A 24,153-nucleotide genomic window follows, 5' to 3' on the forward strand; every position below is an offset into this window, starting at 1 on the left:
CGCAAGCGTCTGCCGCTTTACGCCGCACTTTTGTCACGTGTCAGCGCGTTTGCCGCTCAGGGATCCACTACCGACGACGTAATGCGCGTGACTTGAAAGGGAAGAATAAGCCTGAACCTTTTTTAATCGGGTAGAGAGACGCGCTCCACGTAACCGAAGCTTTAAATTTCAAACAATTAACTCCGATTAAATTTGGAATTTATTAAGAACGATAAGGAATTTTTCATCGCGACGTCACAGCAACCGTGACCATCTATAGGCTTTCGCTACACGGTACGACACCACGTGCGATAAAACAAATTCCTAGTACATAACGCACGCCGTCAAAGCATGTGGCGTCGCTCCATGTGGCGGTAACGCAACCGTTTCACATGCAGCGAACCCAAGATCGAATCCCGAGAACATCGCGTCAACGGGCGATCTTCTTGAAGCATTGGGCGGTATGGACGATGGACGCCCCACGACAACTACTACGACGACTACAACAACCACAACGACAACAACGGGAGGCCATTTCAAGTGGCGGTAAGAGTCCATAACAGCTATCACCTTTCCCTCTCCCCTAAAACGTCTCCAGGATCTACGCAGCACCGCCTATGCGGAGCGCAAGTTCGTCTGCTTCTTTTGCAGGGGTTGGGTTGACGTCAGAACGCCGAGCTCTGATTGGCTCTAATTAAAGGAGAGTGGGTAGACCTCGAAGCAGCTTGCTTTGAGGTCTACCCACTATGCTTCAAACAGAGCCAATGAGAGCTCGGCGTTCTGACGTCAACCCAACCCCTGCAAAAGAAGCAGACGAACTTGCGCTTCGCATAGCTTGCGTCGGCATCGTCGCCAGCGCGTCTCACAACGCGTGCGACGCTAGCAGGCGGCGAAGCGAAGACGGACGCGTCTGCCGCATTGAGTTTCAGCGTGTTTGCCGCTTGAGGCGCGTTGGGGCAACCACTAACGATGCCGTCATGTACAGGCTTTATCTTCTCTGGGTGGTATTGGTTGGGGTGAGCTATTCTCCGCACCAGGAGGTAGCCGGTGCTGTTCGTCGGCGCCTACGAGTGCGTCCAGGTCTGGGGCGTAGCTGAAACTGGCGCTGCTGTCGTCCGAGTCGCGGTTGCCGTACAGGATGGTCGTCTGGAACTCGAACAGGTCCTCGCCTGCACGGCACCGCGAGAAGCAAACAGTTCCTTTTTGTGCAATGATTCCTATACACAGACTACGAAATAACGTAGATTATACAGCGCTGCGTCTTCTAAACAAGGATGAAAAAAATAATTAAAATGCCTACCTGTAAGCTTCAAGACGAAGTTCGAGGGCACTAGTCCCTTTCGGCCGTCCATGAGCTCACCGTTGAAGAAGCCATCCTGCAGATTTCCAAAAAGCCACAATCAGAGCCGCACCCCACGCTTTAAGGCTGCCCTTCATCTGGTTCGATGGGATCGAGTAACTACGGGTTAGCGAGCAAGTGTATCGAAATGCGTGCTCGCGCGTCGGAACGTAAGGAGGGGCACACCGATCAAAGCACAACACAGAGAACGCGCGGAGAACACGCGGTGACGAGGGGGCAGAGGGCGTGCGCGCATTTGGCTTGCAAAGAGACGCACGAGGTGCGCAAGGAGCGGACGTACAGTCGCCCAAATCTTTAATAATATCACGCGAACGTCGACCGCCGGAACGGAATGCAACGATGCATTCAATTATATACCGCAGCCAATGTACGAGCCATCAAAACCAATCCAGCGCTGTCACCCTGCCACGTGACATCGTGCTTCCACGTGCAGTTGAGCCCAACAGGAAAGCCACTTGACACACTTAGCGATGGACTGGCCAAGATGGCTCGTCGGCTGCGGTAGAACACAAAGTGAAACGAAGTATAAACAGAGTTTCCGCTTGGTGTTTTTTTTTTTATAATTATTTTTATGCTACGGAGCAGGGGCTGTGTGCGATCAGCGGATTAGTCTAGCAGACGACGCTCCCCGGAAAGGGCTTTGTGCGCACGCGCTTAATGTGGAAGTTTTCGTAGACCGCGTTTCCCCCTTCGCTAAGCCCTCCGCAACGAAGAAGCCGCTACTGCGCCGCCCATGGCCTTGACCGTAGAGTTCTGGGTATCCTAGCGGGTTGCGGAGAGCGTTGCGGGACGGCGAAAACGGTCTACGAAAACTCCCTAATCTCTCCCGCGACGCTGCATTTCTCCGCGGCACGGCACTGCCCGTCCCGCCTGTCGACGCTCGCGTGATATTATTAAAACATTGGGCGACTGTACTTGCACGCCGTATACGGATAGCAACTGAGGGAAAGGAGGATGTGAGAACGCGAACACCGGCGTCCAACGTTCGGCGTTCGAACAACGAGTAGAGGCAAAGGCAGCTAGCATGGTGCTTATACTCACTGATCATTCCGACCGGAGCTCGGTGCTTTGGCATCTCCGCATTCTTCTCATCTCCTCCTCTACCTTAGTTTCTGTCCGTATACACAAACTCATCTTTGTTACGTGACGGCGCGGTGGTGGCGCGTCCGGCGTACTTCCGGTCTCTGGCTGTCATGCAGGACGTGCATTTCCGCGTTGTTTTGAAAAAAAAAAAAAAAAAAAAAAACGACAAAAATCTGCTTTTTTGTCAAAACGCCGCGACTGGGGCTGTACCAAAAGAGTCAAAAAAGAAGGGTTTGGATTTGGGCTAGTTGGTTGAACATGTTTGGGGTTAAAAGCGCTAAAAACGACGGACGAGTAGGAGACACACACCACAGAGCGCTACTTGCAACTGGTTTATTATTGGAAAAACCACACGTACCGCGAAACCAACAAGACACACATCCGATTCAGTTCCAACCGTCGCTAATCACATTTCTTACTCTTACACCATGCATGATCGTAAAAACGATAACTCTGATTCAAACAGGGTTATCGATGGGGCACTTACACACGTACCCTCGTCACACTCGGAAATAAAAAAAAATATATGAAATGAAATAGAGTTCGGTGATGGTTCAGGGCGGGACATCGTGCACGTAGAAAAACTGGAACCGTATCTAGAGCCTGTTGCAGAATTTTCACTCTCCTAAAACTGTTCAATAGAAGATTGTTTTATACTTGTACAGAACTTGCAATTACCACGTGGGACGATTGTGTCGTGTCTTTACTTGAATGTTGTATTATATGTGTACAGGACTTGCAATTACCGCTTCGGACGATTGTGTTTTGCGTGGACTTGAATACTGTTTTATACGTGTACAGCACTTGCAACTATCGCGTGTTTTGTGTGTGCTTTAAGTGTCTTCATAACACCAGTTTCTTTGCGTATTGTGTGCGTCGGGTCGACGCCTTTTTGAGGCGGCGGCATGTGACGGTGTCGCGTGAACGCTGGGAGAAAAAGGAAGGAAGAAGAAGATCGAGCAGAAAAAGAAAAAGAATGTCACCACGCCTCAACAGAGCCGAACATTAAAAGAGATATTTCGACGACCAATCGAGCTTCGTCGCACTGTTATCTCCCTTGTCTTTTTATTTTTGTTTCGTGCCAAGATGACGGTGTTGTCTAAATAGGGTAAACACTCACACCTAGTGCAATGCACTGCGAGACTGCCAGAAGGGGCTGACCTGATAGACAGGGCAAGTTCCCTCAGTCTTTCGTTCACGCATCGCCCCGACTGCCCCACGTATACCCTCCCACAAGACAGAGGAATTCTGTACAGTGTACAGAATTCCTCTGTCTTGTGGGAGGGTATACGTGGGGCAGTCTTCCTCTGTCTTGTGGGAGGGTATACGTAGCACAGTCGGGGCGATGAGTGAACGAAAGACTGAGGGAACATGCCCTGTCATTGAGGTCAGCCCCCTCTGGCAATCTAGCAGTGCATTGGAGTAGGTGTGAGTGTTTACCCTATTTAGACAACACCGTCATCTTGGCACGAAACAAAAATAGAAAGACAAGGGAGATAACGGAAGCGTTTTTTATTTCCGAGTGTGACGAGGGTACGTGTGTAAGTGCCCCATCGATAACCCTGTTTGAATCGGAGTTACTGTTTTTACGATCATGCATGGTGTAAGAGTAAGAAATGTGATTAGCGACGGTTGGAACTGAATCGGATGTGTGTCTTGTTGGTTTCGCGGTACGTGTGGTTTTTCCAATAATAAACCAGTTGCAAGTAGCGCTCTCTGGTGTGTGTCTCTCCTACTCGTCCGTCGTTTTTAGCGCTTTTAACCCCTAAACGAGTCAAGAAAGGTTTGAAGGTCAGTTTTCATGTGCTCAGTTCGTTCGAGAACGTGGATAGGTGGACGGATACTTCTGGTCGTCAGGCTTATTTGTTTTGTTCTAACATGAACACGGGAAAACTGTCAAGTTGTACCGACCACCTGCGGACTTTAAGTTCAGTGCGTATTCAAATTTAAACGGCCGCCTGATCGTTCGAACTGTCGTCTGCTCTTTCAAACGTTTGTGCTAGTCGTCTGGTCTTTGAAATGACTGCGGCCCGCGGACCAAACGTTGGCCCGGTAATTGCGATAAGAAGTAAATGCAGGACTCAAAAGACTTTTAAGTTCGAATGATGGTTGGAGTAGGTACGCTTTGTGTAAACAGTAGATACAAGAAGATGTTGATCATTGTTATCAGTGGCCATCACCGACTTGTTATTCCCGATTCACTTGGTCCGATTCTGCTTGCGATTTTCAGTATTGACGTCGACCATCTCAACTACAGTTCACGCCTTTGCAGCCCGAGCGACGTCGCGACTGAAAACTGCAAGCGGAATCTCAGCATGCGAATCAGGCTTTAGCGTCCATTCCGCGACGTCCACGCGGAATTAACCGACGCATGTCACATTATTCAAGCGCAGCTTTACGCTGTAACGTGCCTCGTTAATTTCGCTGAGGCCGCTCAAGTAGTCAGACGTTGCCGCAAGAAGTAGGATCAACGATTGCAACGCGAAGAACGACACGGGACTCGCACCGACGCCGACAAGATCGCACTCCAACGCTTCGTGTATGGGCGACGGCGAGCTTCTTGCCCACACTTCATCGCGCATGCGCGCCGCCGGTGGCGTCCGCTAGGGGCGCTCCGGTTTGTTTATAAACATGAGTTGGTCTATAGACCAACGCGCGGCTGACATTACGACGCTGCGGTGGTGCTGGTGTTGGCAGGCGCATGCGCAGACGCTTTTTACGTCATGCGAGTTTGGTTTGTGCGCACGCGAACGCTCATCGACAAGTGCAGTGTAGACAAACTAGGTTTATGTTTACCCACTAATCATTCCAACCAGAGCTCGGCGTTCTGACGTCCCTCTCGTTTCCTCTTTTCCCTCAGTTTCTCGGCGCTTAGGACTGCCTCCTTCCGTCTTCTGTCTACAAAACCTAGCAGGGACTTTGATCTGGACACTTGGCGAAAAACTCTGCGAGGAATCCGGCGGCCGCGATGGGCCGGGGCCGCGCTTGGCCTTGGCGCCGTCCAATCGAGGCGGTCGAATTCTTCGCCGACTTTTTCGCCAGGTGTCCAGATTAGAGCCCCAGGACGGCATTTGAGCAAAGAAGCGCCGAGTATGCCACACTCGCCTCGTCCATGTCTCCGAAGATGAGGATGTAGTCGCCGGCGTTCAGGTAGAGCTCTGCCTCGGGGTGCTCGTTGGGCGACTGCTTGAGCGGGTCGTAGCTGTAGCGCGCCACGTAGACGCGGCAGCGGCCCCGGCCCGGAAGGTCCACGAACTCCACGGACTCCACGCCCAGGGAGTCCTCTTCTGAACCGGGCTGGTGATGCTGCTGCTGCTGCTGTTGTTGAAGCTGATGCTGTTGGCTACCGGGCGCCGACATGGCTGCGCGTCCACACGAAAACACAGCAGCATACGCTATATTTTTGTCGACACGAGAAAACAAACAAAACAAAAAAATGTTATATATATATATATATATATATATATATATATATATATATATATATTCCAAGAGAGCTCTAAACGCGTAGCTTTTATGGGTCATGGTGCACTGTGATGTCATAGTGCAACGCAGAAAACGATGACCCGAGGATTTCCTCTCTTAGTGGTAGTAAAAGACTTTTATTTAAATCCCTTAGGCCAGGGGTCTCAAACTCATTCGAGTGTGGGGGCCAGATATTGCACGCCCGAAAGAACGAGGGCCAACGGGGAGAAAAGGCAATATTTTGCTATTTTGGAACAAAAATATAAACAAACAAACAGCAGTGGTCTTTCACGTTGTAAAGCAGCCGACTGTCCCAGTGACACCCCAGAGGTTTTCTAGACAACGAACCTTGTGCTCTCTGCTTTTTGAAAGCTAACCGTTTTGCTAACTTTAGCATGCATTTCCATGTACGATTACTTTAGACCCACACCTGATGTAATAAGAAGAATTAAAACATCGCGACATCACAGTACTGGCAGTTTTGAACAGAACGAGAGCAAGCAAACCGCCCTTGCCCAGTCACACAATTCACTAGGCTCAAAAGGCACATAAACTTCCGTTCATACGGCAGTTTCTGCTTTCCTGACGATTTCTATAAAAGCGTTATAAGAACATTATTTCATTTTAAAGGTATTGTCTGACAGCTAGAAGCCCCAGCTTATGGCTTTGTTTTTGACAGTTGCTCTTGTCAAGCAACTGTTTGCGCAGCCGAGGTGCCTCCTGGGGCAAAACTGAGCTCGCGCTTGTACCCTACACTCTCAGAAAAAAGGGTATATTTTTACACCCTGTGTCCCATATGATAGACCCCAAAACTTCACTTCGACGTACAGCGCCCTATCGTCGAACAGACGGCTCCAAATTTTACGAGGGGCTTGATAGCCGTGTGGTACAACTTATTAAAATAGCTAATGAACGTGTTACTGACAATAAAATAAATAATCGGGGTTTTCTTGGCCCTACTGCAAAAAATCTGTTTCCTTTCTGTGGTCTTTGATACGCACTTTAGCTATTTAAAAAGTTTTATCGCTCCGTTATCAAGCCCCTTGTAAAATTTGAGGCCGTCTGTTCGACTATAGTGCGCTGTACGTTGTGGGAGGGAGCCACCGGTTCCCCTTCCCCGAGAAGGCGGGAGCCGCGGACGTTCCGGGCGAAGCCGTCTGACTTCGAGCCTGGTCGCTCCGTATAGTGTCGGAGAGACTACGTCACCATGCTGGCTTACTCTCTCGCACTCCTCCACGCGTATTCCCGATTTCGGGGGAACAGCGATATCACGCGACGGAGAGTCGGGCCTGCCCTCCAAGTGGACGGTCGTGTGGTCGAGGAGTCCTGGATTGGACTCCGGGCAACGGGTCGAGTCGCGGCGCGAGCTCATCCGACCGGCGATGACTCCACGCTAGTGATTCCCCTGGCTCTAACAGTGGGCGTCCCCACTACCTGTGGACGTCCGTCTGCCGAGAGCCCTGGCCCCGAACTCCTGCGACGACGGGTAGCGGCGTGAGCTCGTCCGACCGGCGATGACTCCGCTCGCAATTACCCCTTTGGCTCTCAGGTCGGCGGGCGATGCGGGCACACTGTGTCCGCGGCTCGCTTGACCGCAGTGTCTTGTTGGGGACCCCTGGTACTCAACAAACGCTGCTGGATACCGCGATCATCGTTGTTGGCATGGCGTTGGCCGAACCCGGCGCGACGACCGCCCTCGCTCGTAGCCGTCGGCCGCGCGGTGGGACGGGCATCGGATTCCCCTTTCACCGTACAGGTCCCAGGACGTAAAGGTGCATGATCCTCCCTCCTTTTATTCCCACAACGTCGAACTGAAGTTTTGGGGCGTACTATATGGGACAAAAGGGTGTAAGGTGACAACCTTTTTTTAAGAGTTTAGTAGTATTGCCATTCCGGTTGATTTACATGAGAAAAGAATGAGAAGCCAATATATAGACGAAGCAGTACTCCTTCCAAAATATAAGCAAACCAGTGAAAGGTGCGTGAACACGTTATATGAGCAGGGTTGCCGTTTGAGCGGAAATTAATTGACGATATAAAACTATTATTTATGGCGCATGTGACGCTCGAGGCATGGGAACGGGGCTCGCAGCCGCGGGACGCTTGCGGGCCGCTTCCCAGAGCGTCGGGGGCCGAGTGTTTGAGACCCCTGCCTTAGGCGATGAGTCCTCTTAGATCTCGACGCCGTTCGAGCACCACGGTCAGGCAAAAAACTGCCGTTCACACGATGACGTCAACAACATAACGTCACCATCGAGGCCGCATGTGAGCACGGGCACAAAAACCTTAGGAGCTGGTCCTAGAACTGCTGCGGATTTTAAAAGCCTTAAGAAAAGTTCAACACCTGGTATGTGTCCTTTGAGGGGGCTGTGACAGGCGCTGCCACTGGTTTGCGAGTCTTTATGAGTGGTATTAAAAAAGAGCCTCCTTGAAAGCCTCAATGAAGTAGCCGACGGTTCCGAAAAGAAATTTAGGCTCTCCGGGGACATGCGAAAGGTAGGTGTCATTCTGAAACATCCACAAGTTTTATTTTCTTGTTTTGTTTTTTCAAGTTTTTTTTTTAGTTTTAATCAGCCTCGTCTTTGGCTTAGTGTGATTTGTGTTTTCTAGAAACCCTTCAGTACTCTTTCTTTTTCTGGCGTGCTGAAACGTGTTGGCCCCAGTGTGCAAATAGCCCTTTCGGTTCTGGATTAGACGGCAGGTTTTCGAGCACTGGCGAGAACAAGTAAACGCTCTATCTTCGGAAAATCCTAGCTTAGAGCACTGTCGGACGTAATTCACTTTTACGGTGAACGAATGGATGCGCAAAAAATTCGGAAACATGCGCGGGCCGGAAATGTGGCAGGGCAACCCGTTAGATGGCGCCACTGAGTTTATAAACAAACAAAAAAGGGCGACTAGGAAGTTGAGCTAAGAGCATGCTTGACTGGCTTATATTTTCAGGACGATACATTGTAAGTTAAACACATCTACAGGCACTCCGATTCTAAGCGCAGTATCGGGCTTTCGAGCTCACGGCAAACGAGAGCTGTAAGTAAATAAGTTTCACAGGGAGGTCTAAAAAAAGTTGGAGCACAACGCTCACTTATAAGGACGGTTCTAAGGATTAAAATCTGGAACACACGTGGGAAGAACATACGGGAAATAGTACGAAATTCGAAACTTGCAAAAATAGTTTCACACCGGTCGCTAAACTTGAACCACTGGTGGTGTATTACTTGTAGAGAAATTGCACCTTATGCTTTTACAAAACCCTACATAAGGCATGCATAGTGTAATTACCGTCACCTTTTCAAAATAGCGGCGAAAGAGGAATTTCGCCCGATATTTCACACACATATTCCGTTCATTAACCATGACTGCAAGCAATGGCAGTTGTATCCAATATCTTTAAGATCGACGCCGCTCGGGTTGTCAGTAACGAAACATAGCCCACGGGTGTGTTTCAGGATATCGTTCGGAGCTTTATTTGTATTCCTGACTTCACCAAAAGCCAAAAAAGAAAAAAAAAAAGAACTGAAGCAGTCTTAAAGAGGTATAGGTAACCACTTCGAGGACACCAAAGATGGCGTGTATTTCGTGTGCCTCGATGGGATAACAAGCATACTGAGCCATTATAATAGTTACGCTAATATGATGCTTTCCACTCTCCACAGCATAAGGGCCCGGATGATTATTTTGCTCAGAATTAAACAATATATTTATGTGTGAAGGATTTTTATACGTACATGGTTCGGAAATAGTGGCGTACGTCGCCAATGTCCGCATCATCATCATGATAAATATTAGGTTTCTTTGTGCCTTTTGTATTAGTTCCTCAATCCGTCGAAGTTGGTCTAGAATGTCAGTGCACAAAAACAAAACAAATCGCACATAAGGCACGAGGTCAAGAAACATGTACCGAAGAATCAGTAGAGAAAGCAAAAAAAAACTTATAAAAAGTAGCACTAAACTAAAAAAAAAAAAAGAAAAAGAAAAGAGGTCTGGGGTGACGAAAACAATATCTGGAGAAGGGGAACAAGGGGGATAAAGTTTTCTTTTGCACAACATAGAGACAGCCCATCACGGCAAAGGATACAAGGATCCGAGCAAATGACGAAGCTCATCATAGAAATAAACTCGAACAATGTGATGTGCAAAGGGACACCGAACAAGAGAAACGTCACGCCCATTGTTCCTGCACAGATCACATTGGACCCTAGTATTGTTCGCCGTGATTCGTTGTGTCGTGTTAGTAGACTCGCAGACATTTTTTCTTATAATGTACGGTTTCTCCATGCCGTAACAGTATTTCAATATACTCTTTTTTTATGTTTGAGAAACAATTAATTTTTATAGAGTCATTACTGTTTGCAAAAGTATCCCAAGATTGCTTTTTCCGCACTGGTGCGAAACGAAAACGGCCATGGCTGCCAGCGCTTGCGGAGTGCTCAACGAACGCAGCTCGTCGCGAGGCTCGTCTATTTTTACGAGTGCGAGTCATTTTGCGTTCACCGAGGTGTTTAGAAGATCTCCTCAACCGACTTAGTTTGCAGCGAACAACTGTCGCAAGTACGCGCCTTCGGAAGCGCTGTGCGGGTGCCTGTTTTCGTAGCGGGACGGGCCTAAGCCTAGACGTCCCACGTCAACTATGTTGCTCGATCTGGCTTCATTGGTTCGACTGCGCGTGTTGATGCCGAATAAAGATGCTGGTTCCCGTAAAAGCGGCCCCGCTGCTCTGTGAATTGTGCAACCGTCCTGATTGCAACCGTTTGTCCGGATGCAGTCGAGCGTTCGGCTCGGATCAATATTGTCCAGCTACGTTCCTGTCATTTCGCTTAGAAAGGGAAGTAGCTCTCAAGCCTTGCAATACACCTGGCCTGTTGCCAGGTGCACTGCAAGTTCTCTCAATTGCGTCTAACGGCGTAAATATTGCAAAAAAACAAAAAAATTCCGTGGGAAAAAACGACGTCTTTTCTTTGTATCTTTAATAAAAATCTTTTTTTTTTTCATATCAGTGTCTTTTTAAGCTGTCCGTGACTACCCGAAAAGCGCGGTGATCTGACTCACGGGCCATGAGCATTCCGTGGGAGTCCTGCCTGACGGTGGGCGTGGCCACGTGGTGCATGCGCGCCAGTCCCGGGGACACAGCGCCCAGGACCCCGTTGGGGGGCTCGGACACGGCCGGCAGCGTGGGCAGCGTCAGGCCCCCGAGGCTGCCGCGCCCGCCGGCAGAGACCCCGAGGCTGGACCGGGACGCGGCCACGGGCGCCAGTGCTCCGTGGTGGGACCCCGTCAGGGTGGTGCTGAGGGACGTCGTTGAGCACATCCGGGTGTGGTAGCCCGTGCACGACGAACCTACGGGGAGTGGCGAAGCGCAAGGACACAGTGCTGTCTTGAGGGGAGCGCGACGGAGCTGGTTCCATCGAAGAAGCGCTCATGTGAGTTTATTTCAAATTTCCAGCAACCAAGAACTGAAAAACTGTATACAATAGCAACGAGACAGCTGAGGCGTTCGTCACAGAGCCTACACTGTACTTAATTCTATACCTAATAAAGAATTATAAGCTTTCCGTTTGGTTTTGTGCATTCTGGAAGCCACAGCAGGAACCAGCGTCAACTAGAATCCAACTGGTTCCAGTTCAACTGGTTTACTGCCAACTTTCCGAGCTGCATCTGAGGCCATTTCAACTGGGAATATGGGTAATAAACTAGTTGAACTGGGACCAGTTGTATCCCAGTTGGAAATTTTCGCCTGGCGAAGGGGCACATTATGTAGTTATCATCAACTCTGTTTATACAAATGAAAAAAAGGGGGAGGGGGAAAGGCAGAAAGTAACGAATGGAAAAAAACACTCATAACTTTTAGCTCCTCCACCACCATATAGACACGAGTATCAGATCAAAAACCTCGCAGGTGTATTGATCACCTTGTACCCCGTCATCACAGATAACTGTACCAGAGAGTTCAACTACTTGCGGCCACTTTTTCCTCGCTATACCACGCAAAGGGTTCTGGAAATTACACATGCTCTACGCCTGACACACTCATATCACAGCAAGAATCTCACCAATAAGGGCGAGCAATCCATGCTGAGAGAAATAGGCTGAATTGATTGTGAAGCAGTTAACCGTGGTGGGAAGTTGAGGAGGGTACCTATCCCACACGAGACCCACCTATTAAATTCGTTCCGAATAACGATTTATTGGTTGTTACATACACCAAAATTGTACTTAGGCGTTTACCTTTTTTTTTGTTTTTTTGTTGCAAATATAATTTGCTGCAACGGAATGCGTGCTCTCCGGGAAGTATACGCGAGGGCATTTCTTGGAGTGACTACTGGAAAAACGGTAGCTGCCTCATTCACTATCAATGGACTTGTCCCCCAAGACGATTTCGAAATCCAAAGCCGGAAAGAGCATGCAGAAAGGAGCAATTCGCTGTATGTTGTTAAACCGTGCCAAACTTTTGCCTAGTCTCCTCTACACCAATAACCATTGAAAACATCGCCAAATGATCGTGGAATCATAAAAACATGAGAACCACACTTTGCCTTTAATAAAATTAGGGATTTGACGGCATTGTGTTTACGATTATTGATTCAGCCACAACTCTTTTTACTCTGTGTTTCGAAGGTACCTTTAAAATAAAAAGGTCAAAGTCTTTACAGGAGAAATGCCCGCACACCAACTTCCCAACGAAGAGAAAGTCTCAATCATCTCGTGCCTCTGTTTGAAACATTGAAGCAAACACTAGTCTTCTCTGTAAACAAAAAAGCGGGAGGTGGGACAGCTTCGCAGGATTGAGCGGAGCCTACCTAGACAAGCCCTCTTCTTGTCGAGCTCGGCTAAGATGCGGTTGTCTTGTTCCAACTTGGCCATCAGCCCGTCCAGTTCTTGCATGGTGATGGTCGATCCTGGCGGCAGCAGAGAAGTTCCACAGTCAGACTCTTCTCGACAACGTTCTTGAGCCGGCTGGTGCAATTCCGCAACCAGCAGAAGCGCACCTCGGATGGAGTTCGGGACAATTGGGGGAATAGAGGCGGAAGGAAAGAGCGCTCACTTTGTAACGCCCTGGACCTGAGCTGAGAGTAGAGCTGCCTCGTTCGGTGTGGTTCCATCGACAGCTGATCAATGGCAGGAGATGAAAAGGACGATTCTGCGCGCAGAGGGGAAGTGCCCATGTCGGACAGCCCAGAAGAAAATCATAATCGCGCTTCCCCAATAAAACTCCCAAGCGTATACTTTCCCTTCCTGGAGCACAGGACATATAGCACCCCATGGCACGCTTCCTGAGTGAACACGGTAAAAAAGTATTTCGAGAGATAGCAATCTGTAAACCTTGTTGCCACCTAGGGCGTTCGCTGTCGGAACGGCTCGGCTTAAGGACCGTACCGCGGAACCGCATGGCTTGAACTAGTAATTTGTGCACTATATTCTAGGCAGTCCTTCAAAAGACCTAACCGCCTGTGGAAGTAAAGCGGCAAGGCGTTTGTCTTACCGGTGCACAATGCAGGTTATTACATGTTGGATACTTTATATGCATAGAAGATAATAATAGTAGGAGGAAGTTCTCAAGGTGGAGAATATTAACCGAAGAATAAATTGACTTCCACCTGAGATGGAGCGGAACTCCCCCGCTCTAGGCGTTGGTGGTAGCCGAAAACTCCGCTTGGCCCGGGATTTCTCCGGCTGTTCAAGACGGGAGGAGCGCTCTATCAGCTGAGCTAACCAGCATTCGCCGTCAGTAGACTAAACGGATGTAAAACATTGCCACCAGTCTTAATCGTAAAAGGTCAAAAGAGTGAGGATGAGACATCATATGGTTAGAGGATGATGACTTCAGGAGAAGTGGCAGCTGTTAACATATGTTTGCTCTATTGAGGGATAGCTCCTGATTAGCTGAGTTGGTAGATCGCTCCGCTTTTACTCGAGAGGTGCCGAAATAAAATCCCGGACTAAACAGATTTTTTTTCTTTTTCCAGAGACCATTTGTTGTTTGGAGGGGGCGAGTTGAGCTTCATTTGAAGTGGAAGCCAATTTATTCTTGCTTGCTTTACACGTTGTAAAGCCATTTTGTTCCAGCTGGCCATATCCCACATTACGGCGCACTGTCAGAGGCGCAATCTGGAATCGGTAACGAGACGGCTCTGCGCCTAAAGGCTACCAAAAATATTATCAGATCAGTGGTTCAAAAATATATGCAGAAACATTAAGCTCGACGTTTAAAATCCATTAGCGCTGCGTCATTCATAGCCTTCACTTAGCAGGTGAAAACCACGTCAATGGGACCTTAACACTGTTGAGGTTAGGAATCACACTGCGCTATTCGATTTGACCTATATTCGCACACCCCTACTTAAAGAAAACTTTCTTAGCCGGTTATTGGACAGATGCTTCATGTTTCTTATTTACCGATGACAATACCTCACAAAATAAAGCAGATGAGGATGGGTCACAATTAGGAGTGTGCAAATACTGAATACAATCGAATAGCGCAGAGTCATTCCTAGCTTGACAACACCTCAAAAAGAACAAGTATGTCGTGGGCTTCCCTGGCACTGCTGTGAAGATTATAAATGGCGAAGCACCATTCGATTTGAACTACTACTGGCACGCCGCACACCTCTAGTCATCATCCTTGCATAGGTTAGTAGACTAAACGCATACAACACGGCGCCAATAATTTGACTTAACCATGTTCGTCTATAATTGTTATGTTGTACTACCAACTCCTACTGGGAAGACACAAAGAGCCCACATTTTATTTCGCATTAGGTCTACGCAACAAGCCGATAGGACCAATTAAAGAGCGTCAAAAAACGCAACGTCACGCTGTTCGTCGTTTTCTTAACATGATCAATCATCATTAAACTAATCATGTACAGGGAAGGCCCATTGACTTGCGCTTTTAGTGTGTTTGTGCCTTCGACAGCGCTCGGACGTTTCATAAAACGAAGTGTAGATAATGGCCAGCGAGGCTGCCGGGTAACATACTTCAAGTGCCTCTTTTTCTTCATTCATAAAAGCGAAGATTGAGTACAGTTTTAAGCCTAAAAAATCGGTGCTCCAGTTCAGTTCCATGTCTACCAAGGGCCCTATGGACTCGTCGAACAGAAAGCTGAGACCGAATTTTAAGGAGCAGGCCAATTGAACTCCGTCGACGATGACACCGTACTTTTGTCACCGATATCCGATCGGCGTGCTCCGCGAACTTTTGGGCTCCGATGTTACTGAACGCACGGTCCCTCTATTTCGGCAGCAGCTGCGCAGCGTTTGAGCGCGGCACTCACTGAGCTGCGACTGGAGCAGCATGGAGGCGACGGACGGCGTGAGCGGCTCGTGGCTGACCACCTGCCCCTGCGAGTCTCCGGCCTCGATGCTCTGCCGCAGCCGCTCCAGGTTCGCCACGGACACCGGGGAACCTGCAGGGAGGGAGACGAGAGGCCACAAGTCAATGCTTGAGTATTATCTTGGTTCGTCCGCCGATTACGACGATACTCTTTTATACGGAAGGGTAACCGAAGAGGAGAAGAATGCGCGCGGTGACATCAGAGCGTCGAGCTCCGATTGGCAGGATTAGAGGGTAGGCGCAAAGGCTAGCTGCTTTCCTCTTTCTCTGTCTCCCTGCAATCAGAGCAAACGAGAGCATCGCGTCTGCTCCTCCTCATGCAGTGTCTCGCGTTGGAGCGCCGGAGACGCCGGCGCTCCAACGCATTCGAAGAGCGAGCAGAGATAAAAGGCAGCTAGCCTTAGCGTCTTTACCCTCTAATCCTTCGAATCAGAGCTCGGCGCTCTCATCTCCTCCTCTCTCACTGTTTCTCTCCGCATACTCTGCTGATGAAGGGATGAAGCCAGCTAATTCAGATCCAGACGTGCGTCGTCACGGTCCTCGTTATGTTTGTGCGGTTGATATATCCGGTTAAACCAATCACGCGCGCAGTACATGGGCCACCACCTTGCACTTTGTTTTACAGCGGAGCTGTTAGGGCTAGGTTCCCCAGTATCGTGTCCGGTACCAATTAAATGTCGACACAAAATTACACGAACCTCTGGACAACTACCGCCATCTATAAGCGACGGCAGCAACCAGGCAACCAGTATGGTTGCCGCCGTCGCTCATAGATGGCGGCACCTTTTCCAGCTGTCATGGAAGAATGGATAGTTGGGCGAGTTGGTGGGAATTTATCGAAGGAAACAGCGCGAAAAACAGACGAACACGAAGAAGAAACACACGTGACGAGCGCAGCGGACGTCACGTGTGTTCCTTCTTCGTCCTCGTCTGTTTTGTGCGTTGTTCCCTACGCTCTTATCAGTTTTGGTTTGGACTCACAATAAGTCGGCCGCGTGCCCTTTCTTCGGGGAAAGAAGACCGGGTGCGGAAGGAGCGGCGACATATGCAGCAGCGCGAATGGGTCCGCAACCACCGCGTGCGTCGAGCGCTTCAGATTCCCTTGCGAAAGAAGAGCAGATCGCTCGCCTGGAAAGCCACCGCCGAGAACAGAAGCTACAGCTCCGCTGCTCTTCCTTGTGGAAAAGCTGAAAGTTCTTTTTCTCTGCGTGTTTGGTTTAGCCCGTGAAAACAACGATCACCGGGACGAGACGACACACTTCTTAATCGGCTTGGCTGGCTCCGTCGGGTCGTAGCGTCGGCTGCGCTACCCTTTAAGAAAAAATCTTTTCGCGAAATAAACTGAAAAAGGTTCTTCGGCTTGTCTATATTTCGCACCCTAAAAAAAGTTGTTTTAAAAAAGAGATGCAACGATTTTTGTGCTGCGCACAACTACCTCTTAGAGCGGATCCCTGATGTTAATGACCCCTGAAACACTCGTTCGTTTTTCACCAGAGGCAATCGAAGTCGCAGAAAAAATTAAAGAAAAACGAGCAGCGTTCACCTCCCCAACTCGCAGCCAAAACAAGCGGCCACGTGATCTCGAGTCGATTATATGCCGTCAATGTTGATCATGGCCACGGGCTGGGGTTGGCAAGGCACAGGACACGCACTGAGTTCCAGACATTGTTATGGTTCGACTATTGCCGTCATTGGAGCGATTGGACACAGGTCACTCACAACCGGAATGCTTCTTGAGTTATCGATTATCACGAGTCCAAATCGAGTGCCCACGCAATGCTCGGGACCAATCTATGAGCGGCATTCATATATCGTCACTGGGCGGTACCGCGACCGTCCAGCTACGTCATCAAGTTTTGCGAAGGAGAGATTGAATGAAAATGCTCGCTTTTGTCTTTGAAATTACGCCGCAACAAAGGAGTTATTTGGCCAGTGGCGTTGCGTGCGAGTATACTTGAGTCCCACTAGTGCCAGTAAGCTCGTTTAAAGTGAAAAACATGGAAATTGAATATCTTTGCACCACCCCTTTAAGCAACCCCTAAAAGGGTCCTTCAGGAAAAAACCTAAGAGTAATCCTTTTTCAAACTTCTTTTTTTTTTATGCGAAAGAGTTCTTCATAGGTCAGTTGCCTTTGTAGTGCGCCTGGGGGCGACATAGCGCTTGAGGTGAAACCGTTCTTAAAGTGTCAAAAACATTTCAAAAACTTTTTTTTTTGGGGGGGGGGGGGGGGGGGTGAAATAGAGTGTAGTGAATGATTGTGGGCACCGATATGCTCGCAGTGAGGACGGCATTAACGTCGAGGTCCCAGTAAGGTCATTCCACGCCAAACGATCCAGGTTCGACCGTAACGAAGGACCTTTTCCAAGATAATTTTTGCAATAACTATTTTTATGCTTAGTAGAAGAGCGTGTTGGTTTAAGTCATGGATGAAGAAAGAATAAACAATTGAAACAGGGACAACACAACTACATCTTTCATGAAAGATGTAGTTGTGTTGTCCCTGTTTTAATTGTTTATTCTTTCTTCATCCATGACTATTTTTATGTTTACGACACCTTGAATTTTGTGACCAACAGGTTCCAGGGGGTAAAAATACAATTTTCTTTTTAAAAAGAGTTTGACGCGAAGCTGGAAAATAAGCAGCGTTTTTTTTTTTTTTTTTTAGTAAGGCCGATGTATTATTTTGTACTATCAAATAAGTTTTGTTACACCTTACCAAGCGTTTTTTAGTGTGCAGATCTGTTAAAAATGCCCAAAAAGGCTCAGATTCCCCTCTTAGTCAAAAAATAAACGCACTACCATTTCTAAGACTTAAAACTGATATGTGTTAGTAGTACGGGAAACAAGAAATATTAAAAATAAATTTTGATACAAAAATTGGTTACGATGTTTCATCAAATAAATGAACAATATTGAACATACGGCAAAAGCTCAATATTAAAAACAGAAAACATAAGGGTGGTTGGTCTAAAATATGTACTGAACGGTTATAGAAAGTCCAGAACACACACACAAACGACAGAGGTTAAAGAAAAATAGGTCATTTTTTTTTTAAAGCGAAAACGTAATTTTTGATTTTGGTCCATCGCCAGTATTGAAAATATTGAGAAATATTCTGTTGTCATAGCAAAAACGAAAAGGTGTTCGGTCTATAAATTCATCACCGTTAGATGTAGTTAAAACTGAGAAAACAAAGTTTGAGAAACATTACCTTTTAAAAGAAATTATTTTCACTTCGGTTAATTGCCCGCATTGAACGAATTGCAAAAAAAGCTTAGTTAAAAATAATAAAAATACAAACAAATAGGTGTTCAGTTTAAAAATCCATTCTTAACGGTTGTACATAGTTTAAAGTTCAAACAAAAGTAAGCAAAATTTTAAAAATGTTTGGATTTTTTGTTTTGTTTTTAAATTGGGAAGAATATTTTTTTTGTTCATCATCTTTCTGTTTTTCCGCCCTGGGGCAGAGACGCGCATTATTGCACACGTCAGCACACGATGCTACTAAGCTATAGAGCAAACGACGCCAGCTGCAGTAACTGACAGAATGAGAACTGTAAGGGCGCGTCCTTCGAACACCCGAGCTCCAGCACGCGCGCCCACTGCCTTCCGCCGTGCTCTGGATGCGCGCGCGTGCTCGAACTGCGCGTTACGCCGACGCACCATCTAAGGTAGGAAGCTCACGCAGGAGGCAGGAGAACTGAAGCCTGCCGTTCTAACCCTCTCAGTGGCTATAGTCCGATAGAGAAAGGAGACCATGACAGCAGGTGGCACTGCTGCCGTCCGCGTCTTCATGAGCACAATCTGTCAGATGCGCCGCTATTTTGTGTTAATGGGGTCTTCGAGAAAACTTCATTCAACCAGAGAACCGGATACTTACTGATCTTGCCCAAGTCTCAGGTTATGTTTTAGGCTATTTTCATATTTGTGTACCTTTGATATTCGAAATGAGTGAGCCGACACTGATGGGGACGGGGCCTCTATAGTCGCCTTAAACCTTATCCTCCTAGACTTTTTATCAAAATGAAACGTTTTTTTTTTTAAATTTAAAGAAATTGATTGACCTGAAAGTGCACAAAAGAAAAACCCTATAAAATGAATGGTGCATTTTGTTTTCGGCTAGTTTTTTTAGTAAACATATTTTTGTTTCAGAAGATCATCTTGAGTCGTGCTCCTCGGGTCTAAAAGGCCCCTGCAAAACAAGCGACTAGGGGTAACAAAGTTACATTAAGCCAGTGATAATATATACATATATATATATATATATGTATTTTTTTCTAGTTTTTATAAAATAGTATTTCCTTTACATGTTTCTCGTTTGTGACCTCCGTCACAAGCTACATATAGGCGTAAAGTATGCAGTTTCATACCTCACACCTTATGTTTTTGCTTTGAAAACTGAATATTTTGCAATATTTTCATACTGGCAATGAACGAAAATAAAAAGTTAATTTTTCGCTTTAAAATTTTTTTTTTTCCTACTTTGCTTGTTTGAAGCGTGTGTTCAAGACTATATATCACTGTTGAGTAGATATCGATAAAACAATTACCTTGATAATTTTTATATTTAAGAAAACTGATTATTTTGGTGTATATTCAATATTATCCATTTGTGTCGTGTCGTAAAAGTGTCGTAAAAAATAGTTGTTGCAAAAATACTTTGGAAAAAGGTTTTTTTTTTTTTACATCACAAATAAACCACGCACCTTTTTAGACCATATTCTTGAGGGTCGAGTTTAGGTCTAGAATGTTTGGTGTGACCTCCTGGAGAAACAGACTCCCTTTATGAACCCAAAGAGTTTCGACGTCACTGAAAAAACGTAACAACTGGTTCCTCTGATGCAAAACTATAAATGTGAAGCGTTAGGCACAAATATATGAAAGCATATGCATCGGAGATATTTTTTTAAAAATGGCCTTCCATGATTTTGATAAATACCGATAAAACCCAAAAATAAAAGCTAAATACTTTTTTTTTAATCAAAATACTAAATTTAAGCTTTGAGGGAAGAAAAAAAATGTTATCTACCGTATAAGGCTGCTTCGTTTTTCAAAGCCACGCGCTGTATCTCGTTTCTTTGTCTTATCGGTGCCGGGACACGTTCGAAGTATCCGTGTCAAGGGGTGTCCTGTATAAACACCCCTTCAAGTGTGTGTTCCTTCAAGTTGGGAAATGCCATGCGCATGTCCTGTTTTCTTCAACCTTCGATAAACAAGCTCCTTTCTTTCTTTCTTTTATTGCACCAATACCGTTTCTGCACAATATTGACGCATTTGTTTTTTGTTCTTGGGGGGGAATTACACGTTTTAATTTACTTTTCAGGTTATATTCAAAATCGAGCTCTGCCACGAGGCGCAAGAAAGCCATCCCTCCAACTGAATGCAGGAGACTGGGTGCAAGAAGAAACACGGATACGGGGAAGAAAGCTATTAGTGCTTGTGCAAGGGAGGAACAGAGAACGTCGATAGCATCCTCTGTCGTATTCATGTTTGTACAACGCACGCGGCCGACGGCAAAAACACGGCTTGCCGGAAGGGAGTGCCGGATAGCGGCCGGTTAAAGTCAAGCCAAGCCGAACCCAGTCAAGACAAAAGCCAAGCCAAGATCGCTGGCCGTGTTTACGCAATCATGAAACAGGAGGTGCGTGTTTATGCAGAAAGACCAGAGAATGATTGTGTATCGCTTCCAGCAATCTTTGTTCTGCTTGTGCGTTTTTTTTAGTTTTTCCTTAAGTGGCCTTTTTGTGTTGGTGCTTCGTGTGCTTCGTGAACCTACCGACTTGACACGGTGCGCCTTGTCAAGTCGCACCGTGTCAAGAAAAACAACCTACGAGACAACCTACGAGACAAGCACACCTCCTAAGTGGGGACAGTGGGAGGGAGCTGAGCAGTGACGATGAATGCAGTCGAAACGATATTTGCCCGATTCTCGTAACCACCTCTATTACGCCCTCGAGTGCGGTAACTTTACGTTCGCGTTATAATAGTAATATATTTCTAGTGGCTTCTATACCTGTCCTTTCCGTTATACTCGTGCAAACACAGTAATTGATACCGGAAAACTCAGAATTTGACAAAAAATACCCCCCCTCTCCCTAAAAAAAAAACTTTTTTTTTTGGAGGAAAATAAATTTCGAATAGGAAACCCTACTTATAAAGAGGAATAAACTAAAACTCACCGATGGTGGCCCTGGACTTCTCAAGCTCGGCGAGGACCCGGTTGTCCTGCTGTATCCTCGCCAGAATGCGGTCCACCTCACGGGTCGTGGTCGCCGTCGTGGTCCGGCTCAGCGACAGCTCCGTGCTCTTCTTAGCGGCTATGGGCCGAAGCGAAACAGATTATGCGGCCATACAACAGTCCTTGTACGAGCGCACTAAAATAAGGCGCAAACGTCGCCCTTGGGTCTGTCACAACGGTACTCTAATACCGGTGTTAAACGGGCACTCTTAACCGCAGTAAGCTCACCTTTAACTGCTGTTACACGCCACCACAGTTAGCGCACTATAATCTCGGATAGTCATCTCAGAAGAAGCGAAGAGAGCGCGTGCACTGCTTCGATGGGTGCGCAAGACGCACAAGTGCACGTGCGCCCATAGCTTTGACTGCAGGGCCGCAGATTGTTGTCCGGAAGTATTGTGTGATAAATGTGGCTTAGCATAACTGCAGTTCAGTGCGTCCGTGTAACAAGGGTATAACAGAAGTACGCATAAACCGCACTATGGACCATTTTCGGCAATCGCCGGTTCAGAACCTACTCGTAGAAAATTACGTGAGCACGTGCTCAAGCGAGCGCGGGCACTCCCTCGGTCATGAAAGCTAGATCCTGCAGCGCTCTCTCGAGCTGCAGTGACCTAGATCGGGCTCGTTCAAAGTCCCTTGTATGTCTTTTGTGGCTTATATTTTCGACACCAAGTTCCCTCTATATAAGAGGCTTCTTCGCTCTCCTTCCTAATGCGCGCACTGTTTCATCCTGGGAATCCTCGAACCCCGTTTTTCACCACGTGGCGCCTGTTATTTCTAAAATGGTGGATAGGTACTATGACAAGAACAATGTTGGCAACTCCAGGAAAACGATTTCTGACCCGCGTTCTAGCTCCAGGCTCTAGCCTATTAAGATGCATTTCTGAGTGCACGGATATATTAAAATGCGGATACAGCACTTGATTTCTCCGTGCCAGGCACGTAGCCAGGATTTTGTTTCGGCGGGGGGGAGAAGGGGGGGGGGGGGGCGCGGCGCCCATGACAAAATGCTGTATGAGGGGAGGGGGGAGGGGAGGTCAAGCAAAATGGAAGATTCCAAGTTTGGGGGGGGGGGGGCCCATGCCCCCCCCCCCCCCCCCCCCCCCCCCCCCCCTCTTTGGCTACGTGCCTGGTCCGTGCACGAGGAGGCTAACATATCTCAAAGCTGTGTAAACAAATAAGACAGAGAAAAAAAAAAGCGTTACGTACAGTCGTAGCCACAGCGTGCCAGCTGGAGCCGAAAAATAGAGTATATTTGGCAGGTGGTTCCAATAACTTCGATAACGATACCTCATTTTCCGCCGGTGCGTTTGTACATCGTATTGTTGTCAGCGGAATCGGGAGAATATATTACAACTCTTTATTTAAGGGTCTGCAATACGTAACAGTACTTCAACAAATGCGTTTTTTACTCACAAACGTCACAAAGTAGCGCAGACAAGCAAATGGAAGAAGACAAAAAAAAAAAAACAACTCTGAATACACACAAACTAAAATGCTGCCTTCTCTAAATCCTTAAAAATATCACAATCCAAGTATACGTTACAAAACAACTGACAAAAAAAAAAAAAAAAAAAAAAAAAAAAAAAAAAAAAAACGCGCCAAACATAGAACAAAGGAGGAATGAAAGGTCCACTTACACTCGGAGGGGAATGAAATGCTGGACGGATCGGACTCGAAATAAACCGTCAGAACTGAAGAACACAAACAACACAAAAACAACCGTGAAAACAAGAAAAGGTCAGAACTGAAGACTCCGAAAACAGCATAAGCATGCGCACAACGAATTCTGCTCCGTCACTGACAAGGTGAGAACGGCAGGAAGGAGGTTTAGTTGTCCCGCCCCCAGTGCGAACTTCCTGTCTTCGAAGACGCTTCGGCGTCTAAAGTGAGCCTCGAGGGCGCGCGCGCAGCCAAAGCACGGTGGGAAGGCAAAGAGCGCGTGCTGGAGGCCGAGTGGTCGAAAGACGCACCCTTCCGTTCTCGCTCTGTCGATGCAAGAACGAAGTGGAAGCTCCTCCCACCCCTTTCCACTTTAGTAGTGCGAACGCTGGAGGGGGAGGCGACCTCCTCTCCACCGTTCGCTCCGCTGAAGTGGGAATGGGCGGGAGAAGCTACCACTTCGTTCTTGTCCTGTCACCGACTATAGAGGGCGTTGTTTTATGCTTCGTCTCAAGCACCGTGTGCAGTGCTAGCAACGTTACATGCGCGAGAGCGCTGTTATGTCGAATGCGTCACGTGCGTGTACGTGTGGGCGGAAACACATTTTGCAGAGCAGCGCTCTCACATCCACAGAACTCCGGAGAACGCTCGTTCGATATGAAATAAGGCAGTTGTAGAGACCATAGAGTTATTACAATAAACGCTGGAGGCTCAGATGGCTCTAGTGCCTAATGGACTTCCGGTTGCAAATTGAAGCAGACAGCGGTCTACTTTTCTAGTCTTCCTGTGTATTCCCAAGGGAAAACGTACGTGATATTTTTTTCTTCGCAAGAAAATAATAGAAATCAGCGTACTTGCTTTACTCGTAACGGGTACAATGTACCTTTATTTACATTATAAAAGTGTACGTTATTTAGTTAATGCGTTCTTTTAGTACTGAGCGATGTTTAAGTTAGCAAAAATTGAGTCCCGGATATGTTGTACAGCTTAATACGTCAATACAAGCTACCCATTCAAGAACAAAATATGAAA

The 24,153-nt window shown here is 47.3% G+C and overlaps 1 protein-coding gene across 1 annotated transcript in view; it reads right to left on the bottom strand.

Moving 5' to 3' along the window:
- Positions 1-24,153, bottom strand: part of LOC8053276 (peripheral-type benzodiazepine receptor-associated protein 1) — a 196,290-nt gene that overhangs the window by 75,197 nt on the left and 96,940 nt on the right. The window contains exons 8-16 of the mRNA XM_042290344.1: positions 23,100-23,153; positions 21,398-21,535; positions 15,160-15,291; positions 12,930-13,025; positions 12,685-12,783; positions 10,937-11,224; positions 5,528-5,784; positions 1,280-1,355; positions 1,014-1,148 (exon numbers count right to left, since the gene is read on the bottom strand). Of these exons, the coding sequence (XP_042146278.1) occupies positions 1,014-1,148; positions 1,280-1,355; positions 5,528-5,784; positions 10,937-11,224; positions 12,685-12,783; positions 12,930-13,025; positions 15,160-15,291; positions 21,398-21,535; positions 23,100-23,153 (1,275 nt within the window). The remainder of the gene's footprint in view (positions 1-1,013; positions 1,149-1,279; positions 1,356-5,527; positions 5,785-10,936; positions 11,225-12,684; positions 12,784-12,929; positions 13,026-15,159; positions 15,292-21,397; positions 21,536-23,099; positions 23,154-24,153) is intronic.

The sequence above is a fragment of the Ixodes scapularis genome, unplaced genomic scaffold, assembly GCF_016920785.2.
Source record: "Ixodes scapularis isolate PalLabHiFi unplaced genomic scaffold, ASM1692078v2 PGA_scaffold1__304_contigs__length_218370807, whole genome shotgun sequence".
NCBI classification, from domain to species: domain Eukaryota; kingdom Metazoa; phylum Arthropoda; class Arachnida; order Ixodida; family Ixodidae; genus Ixodes; species Ixodes scapularis.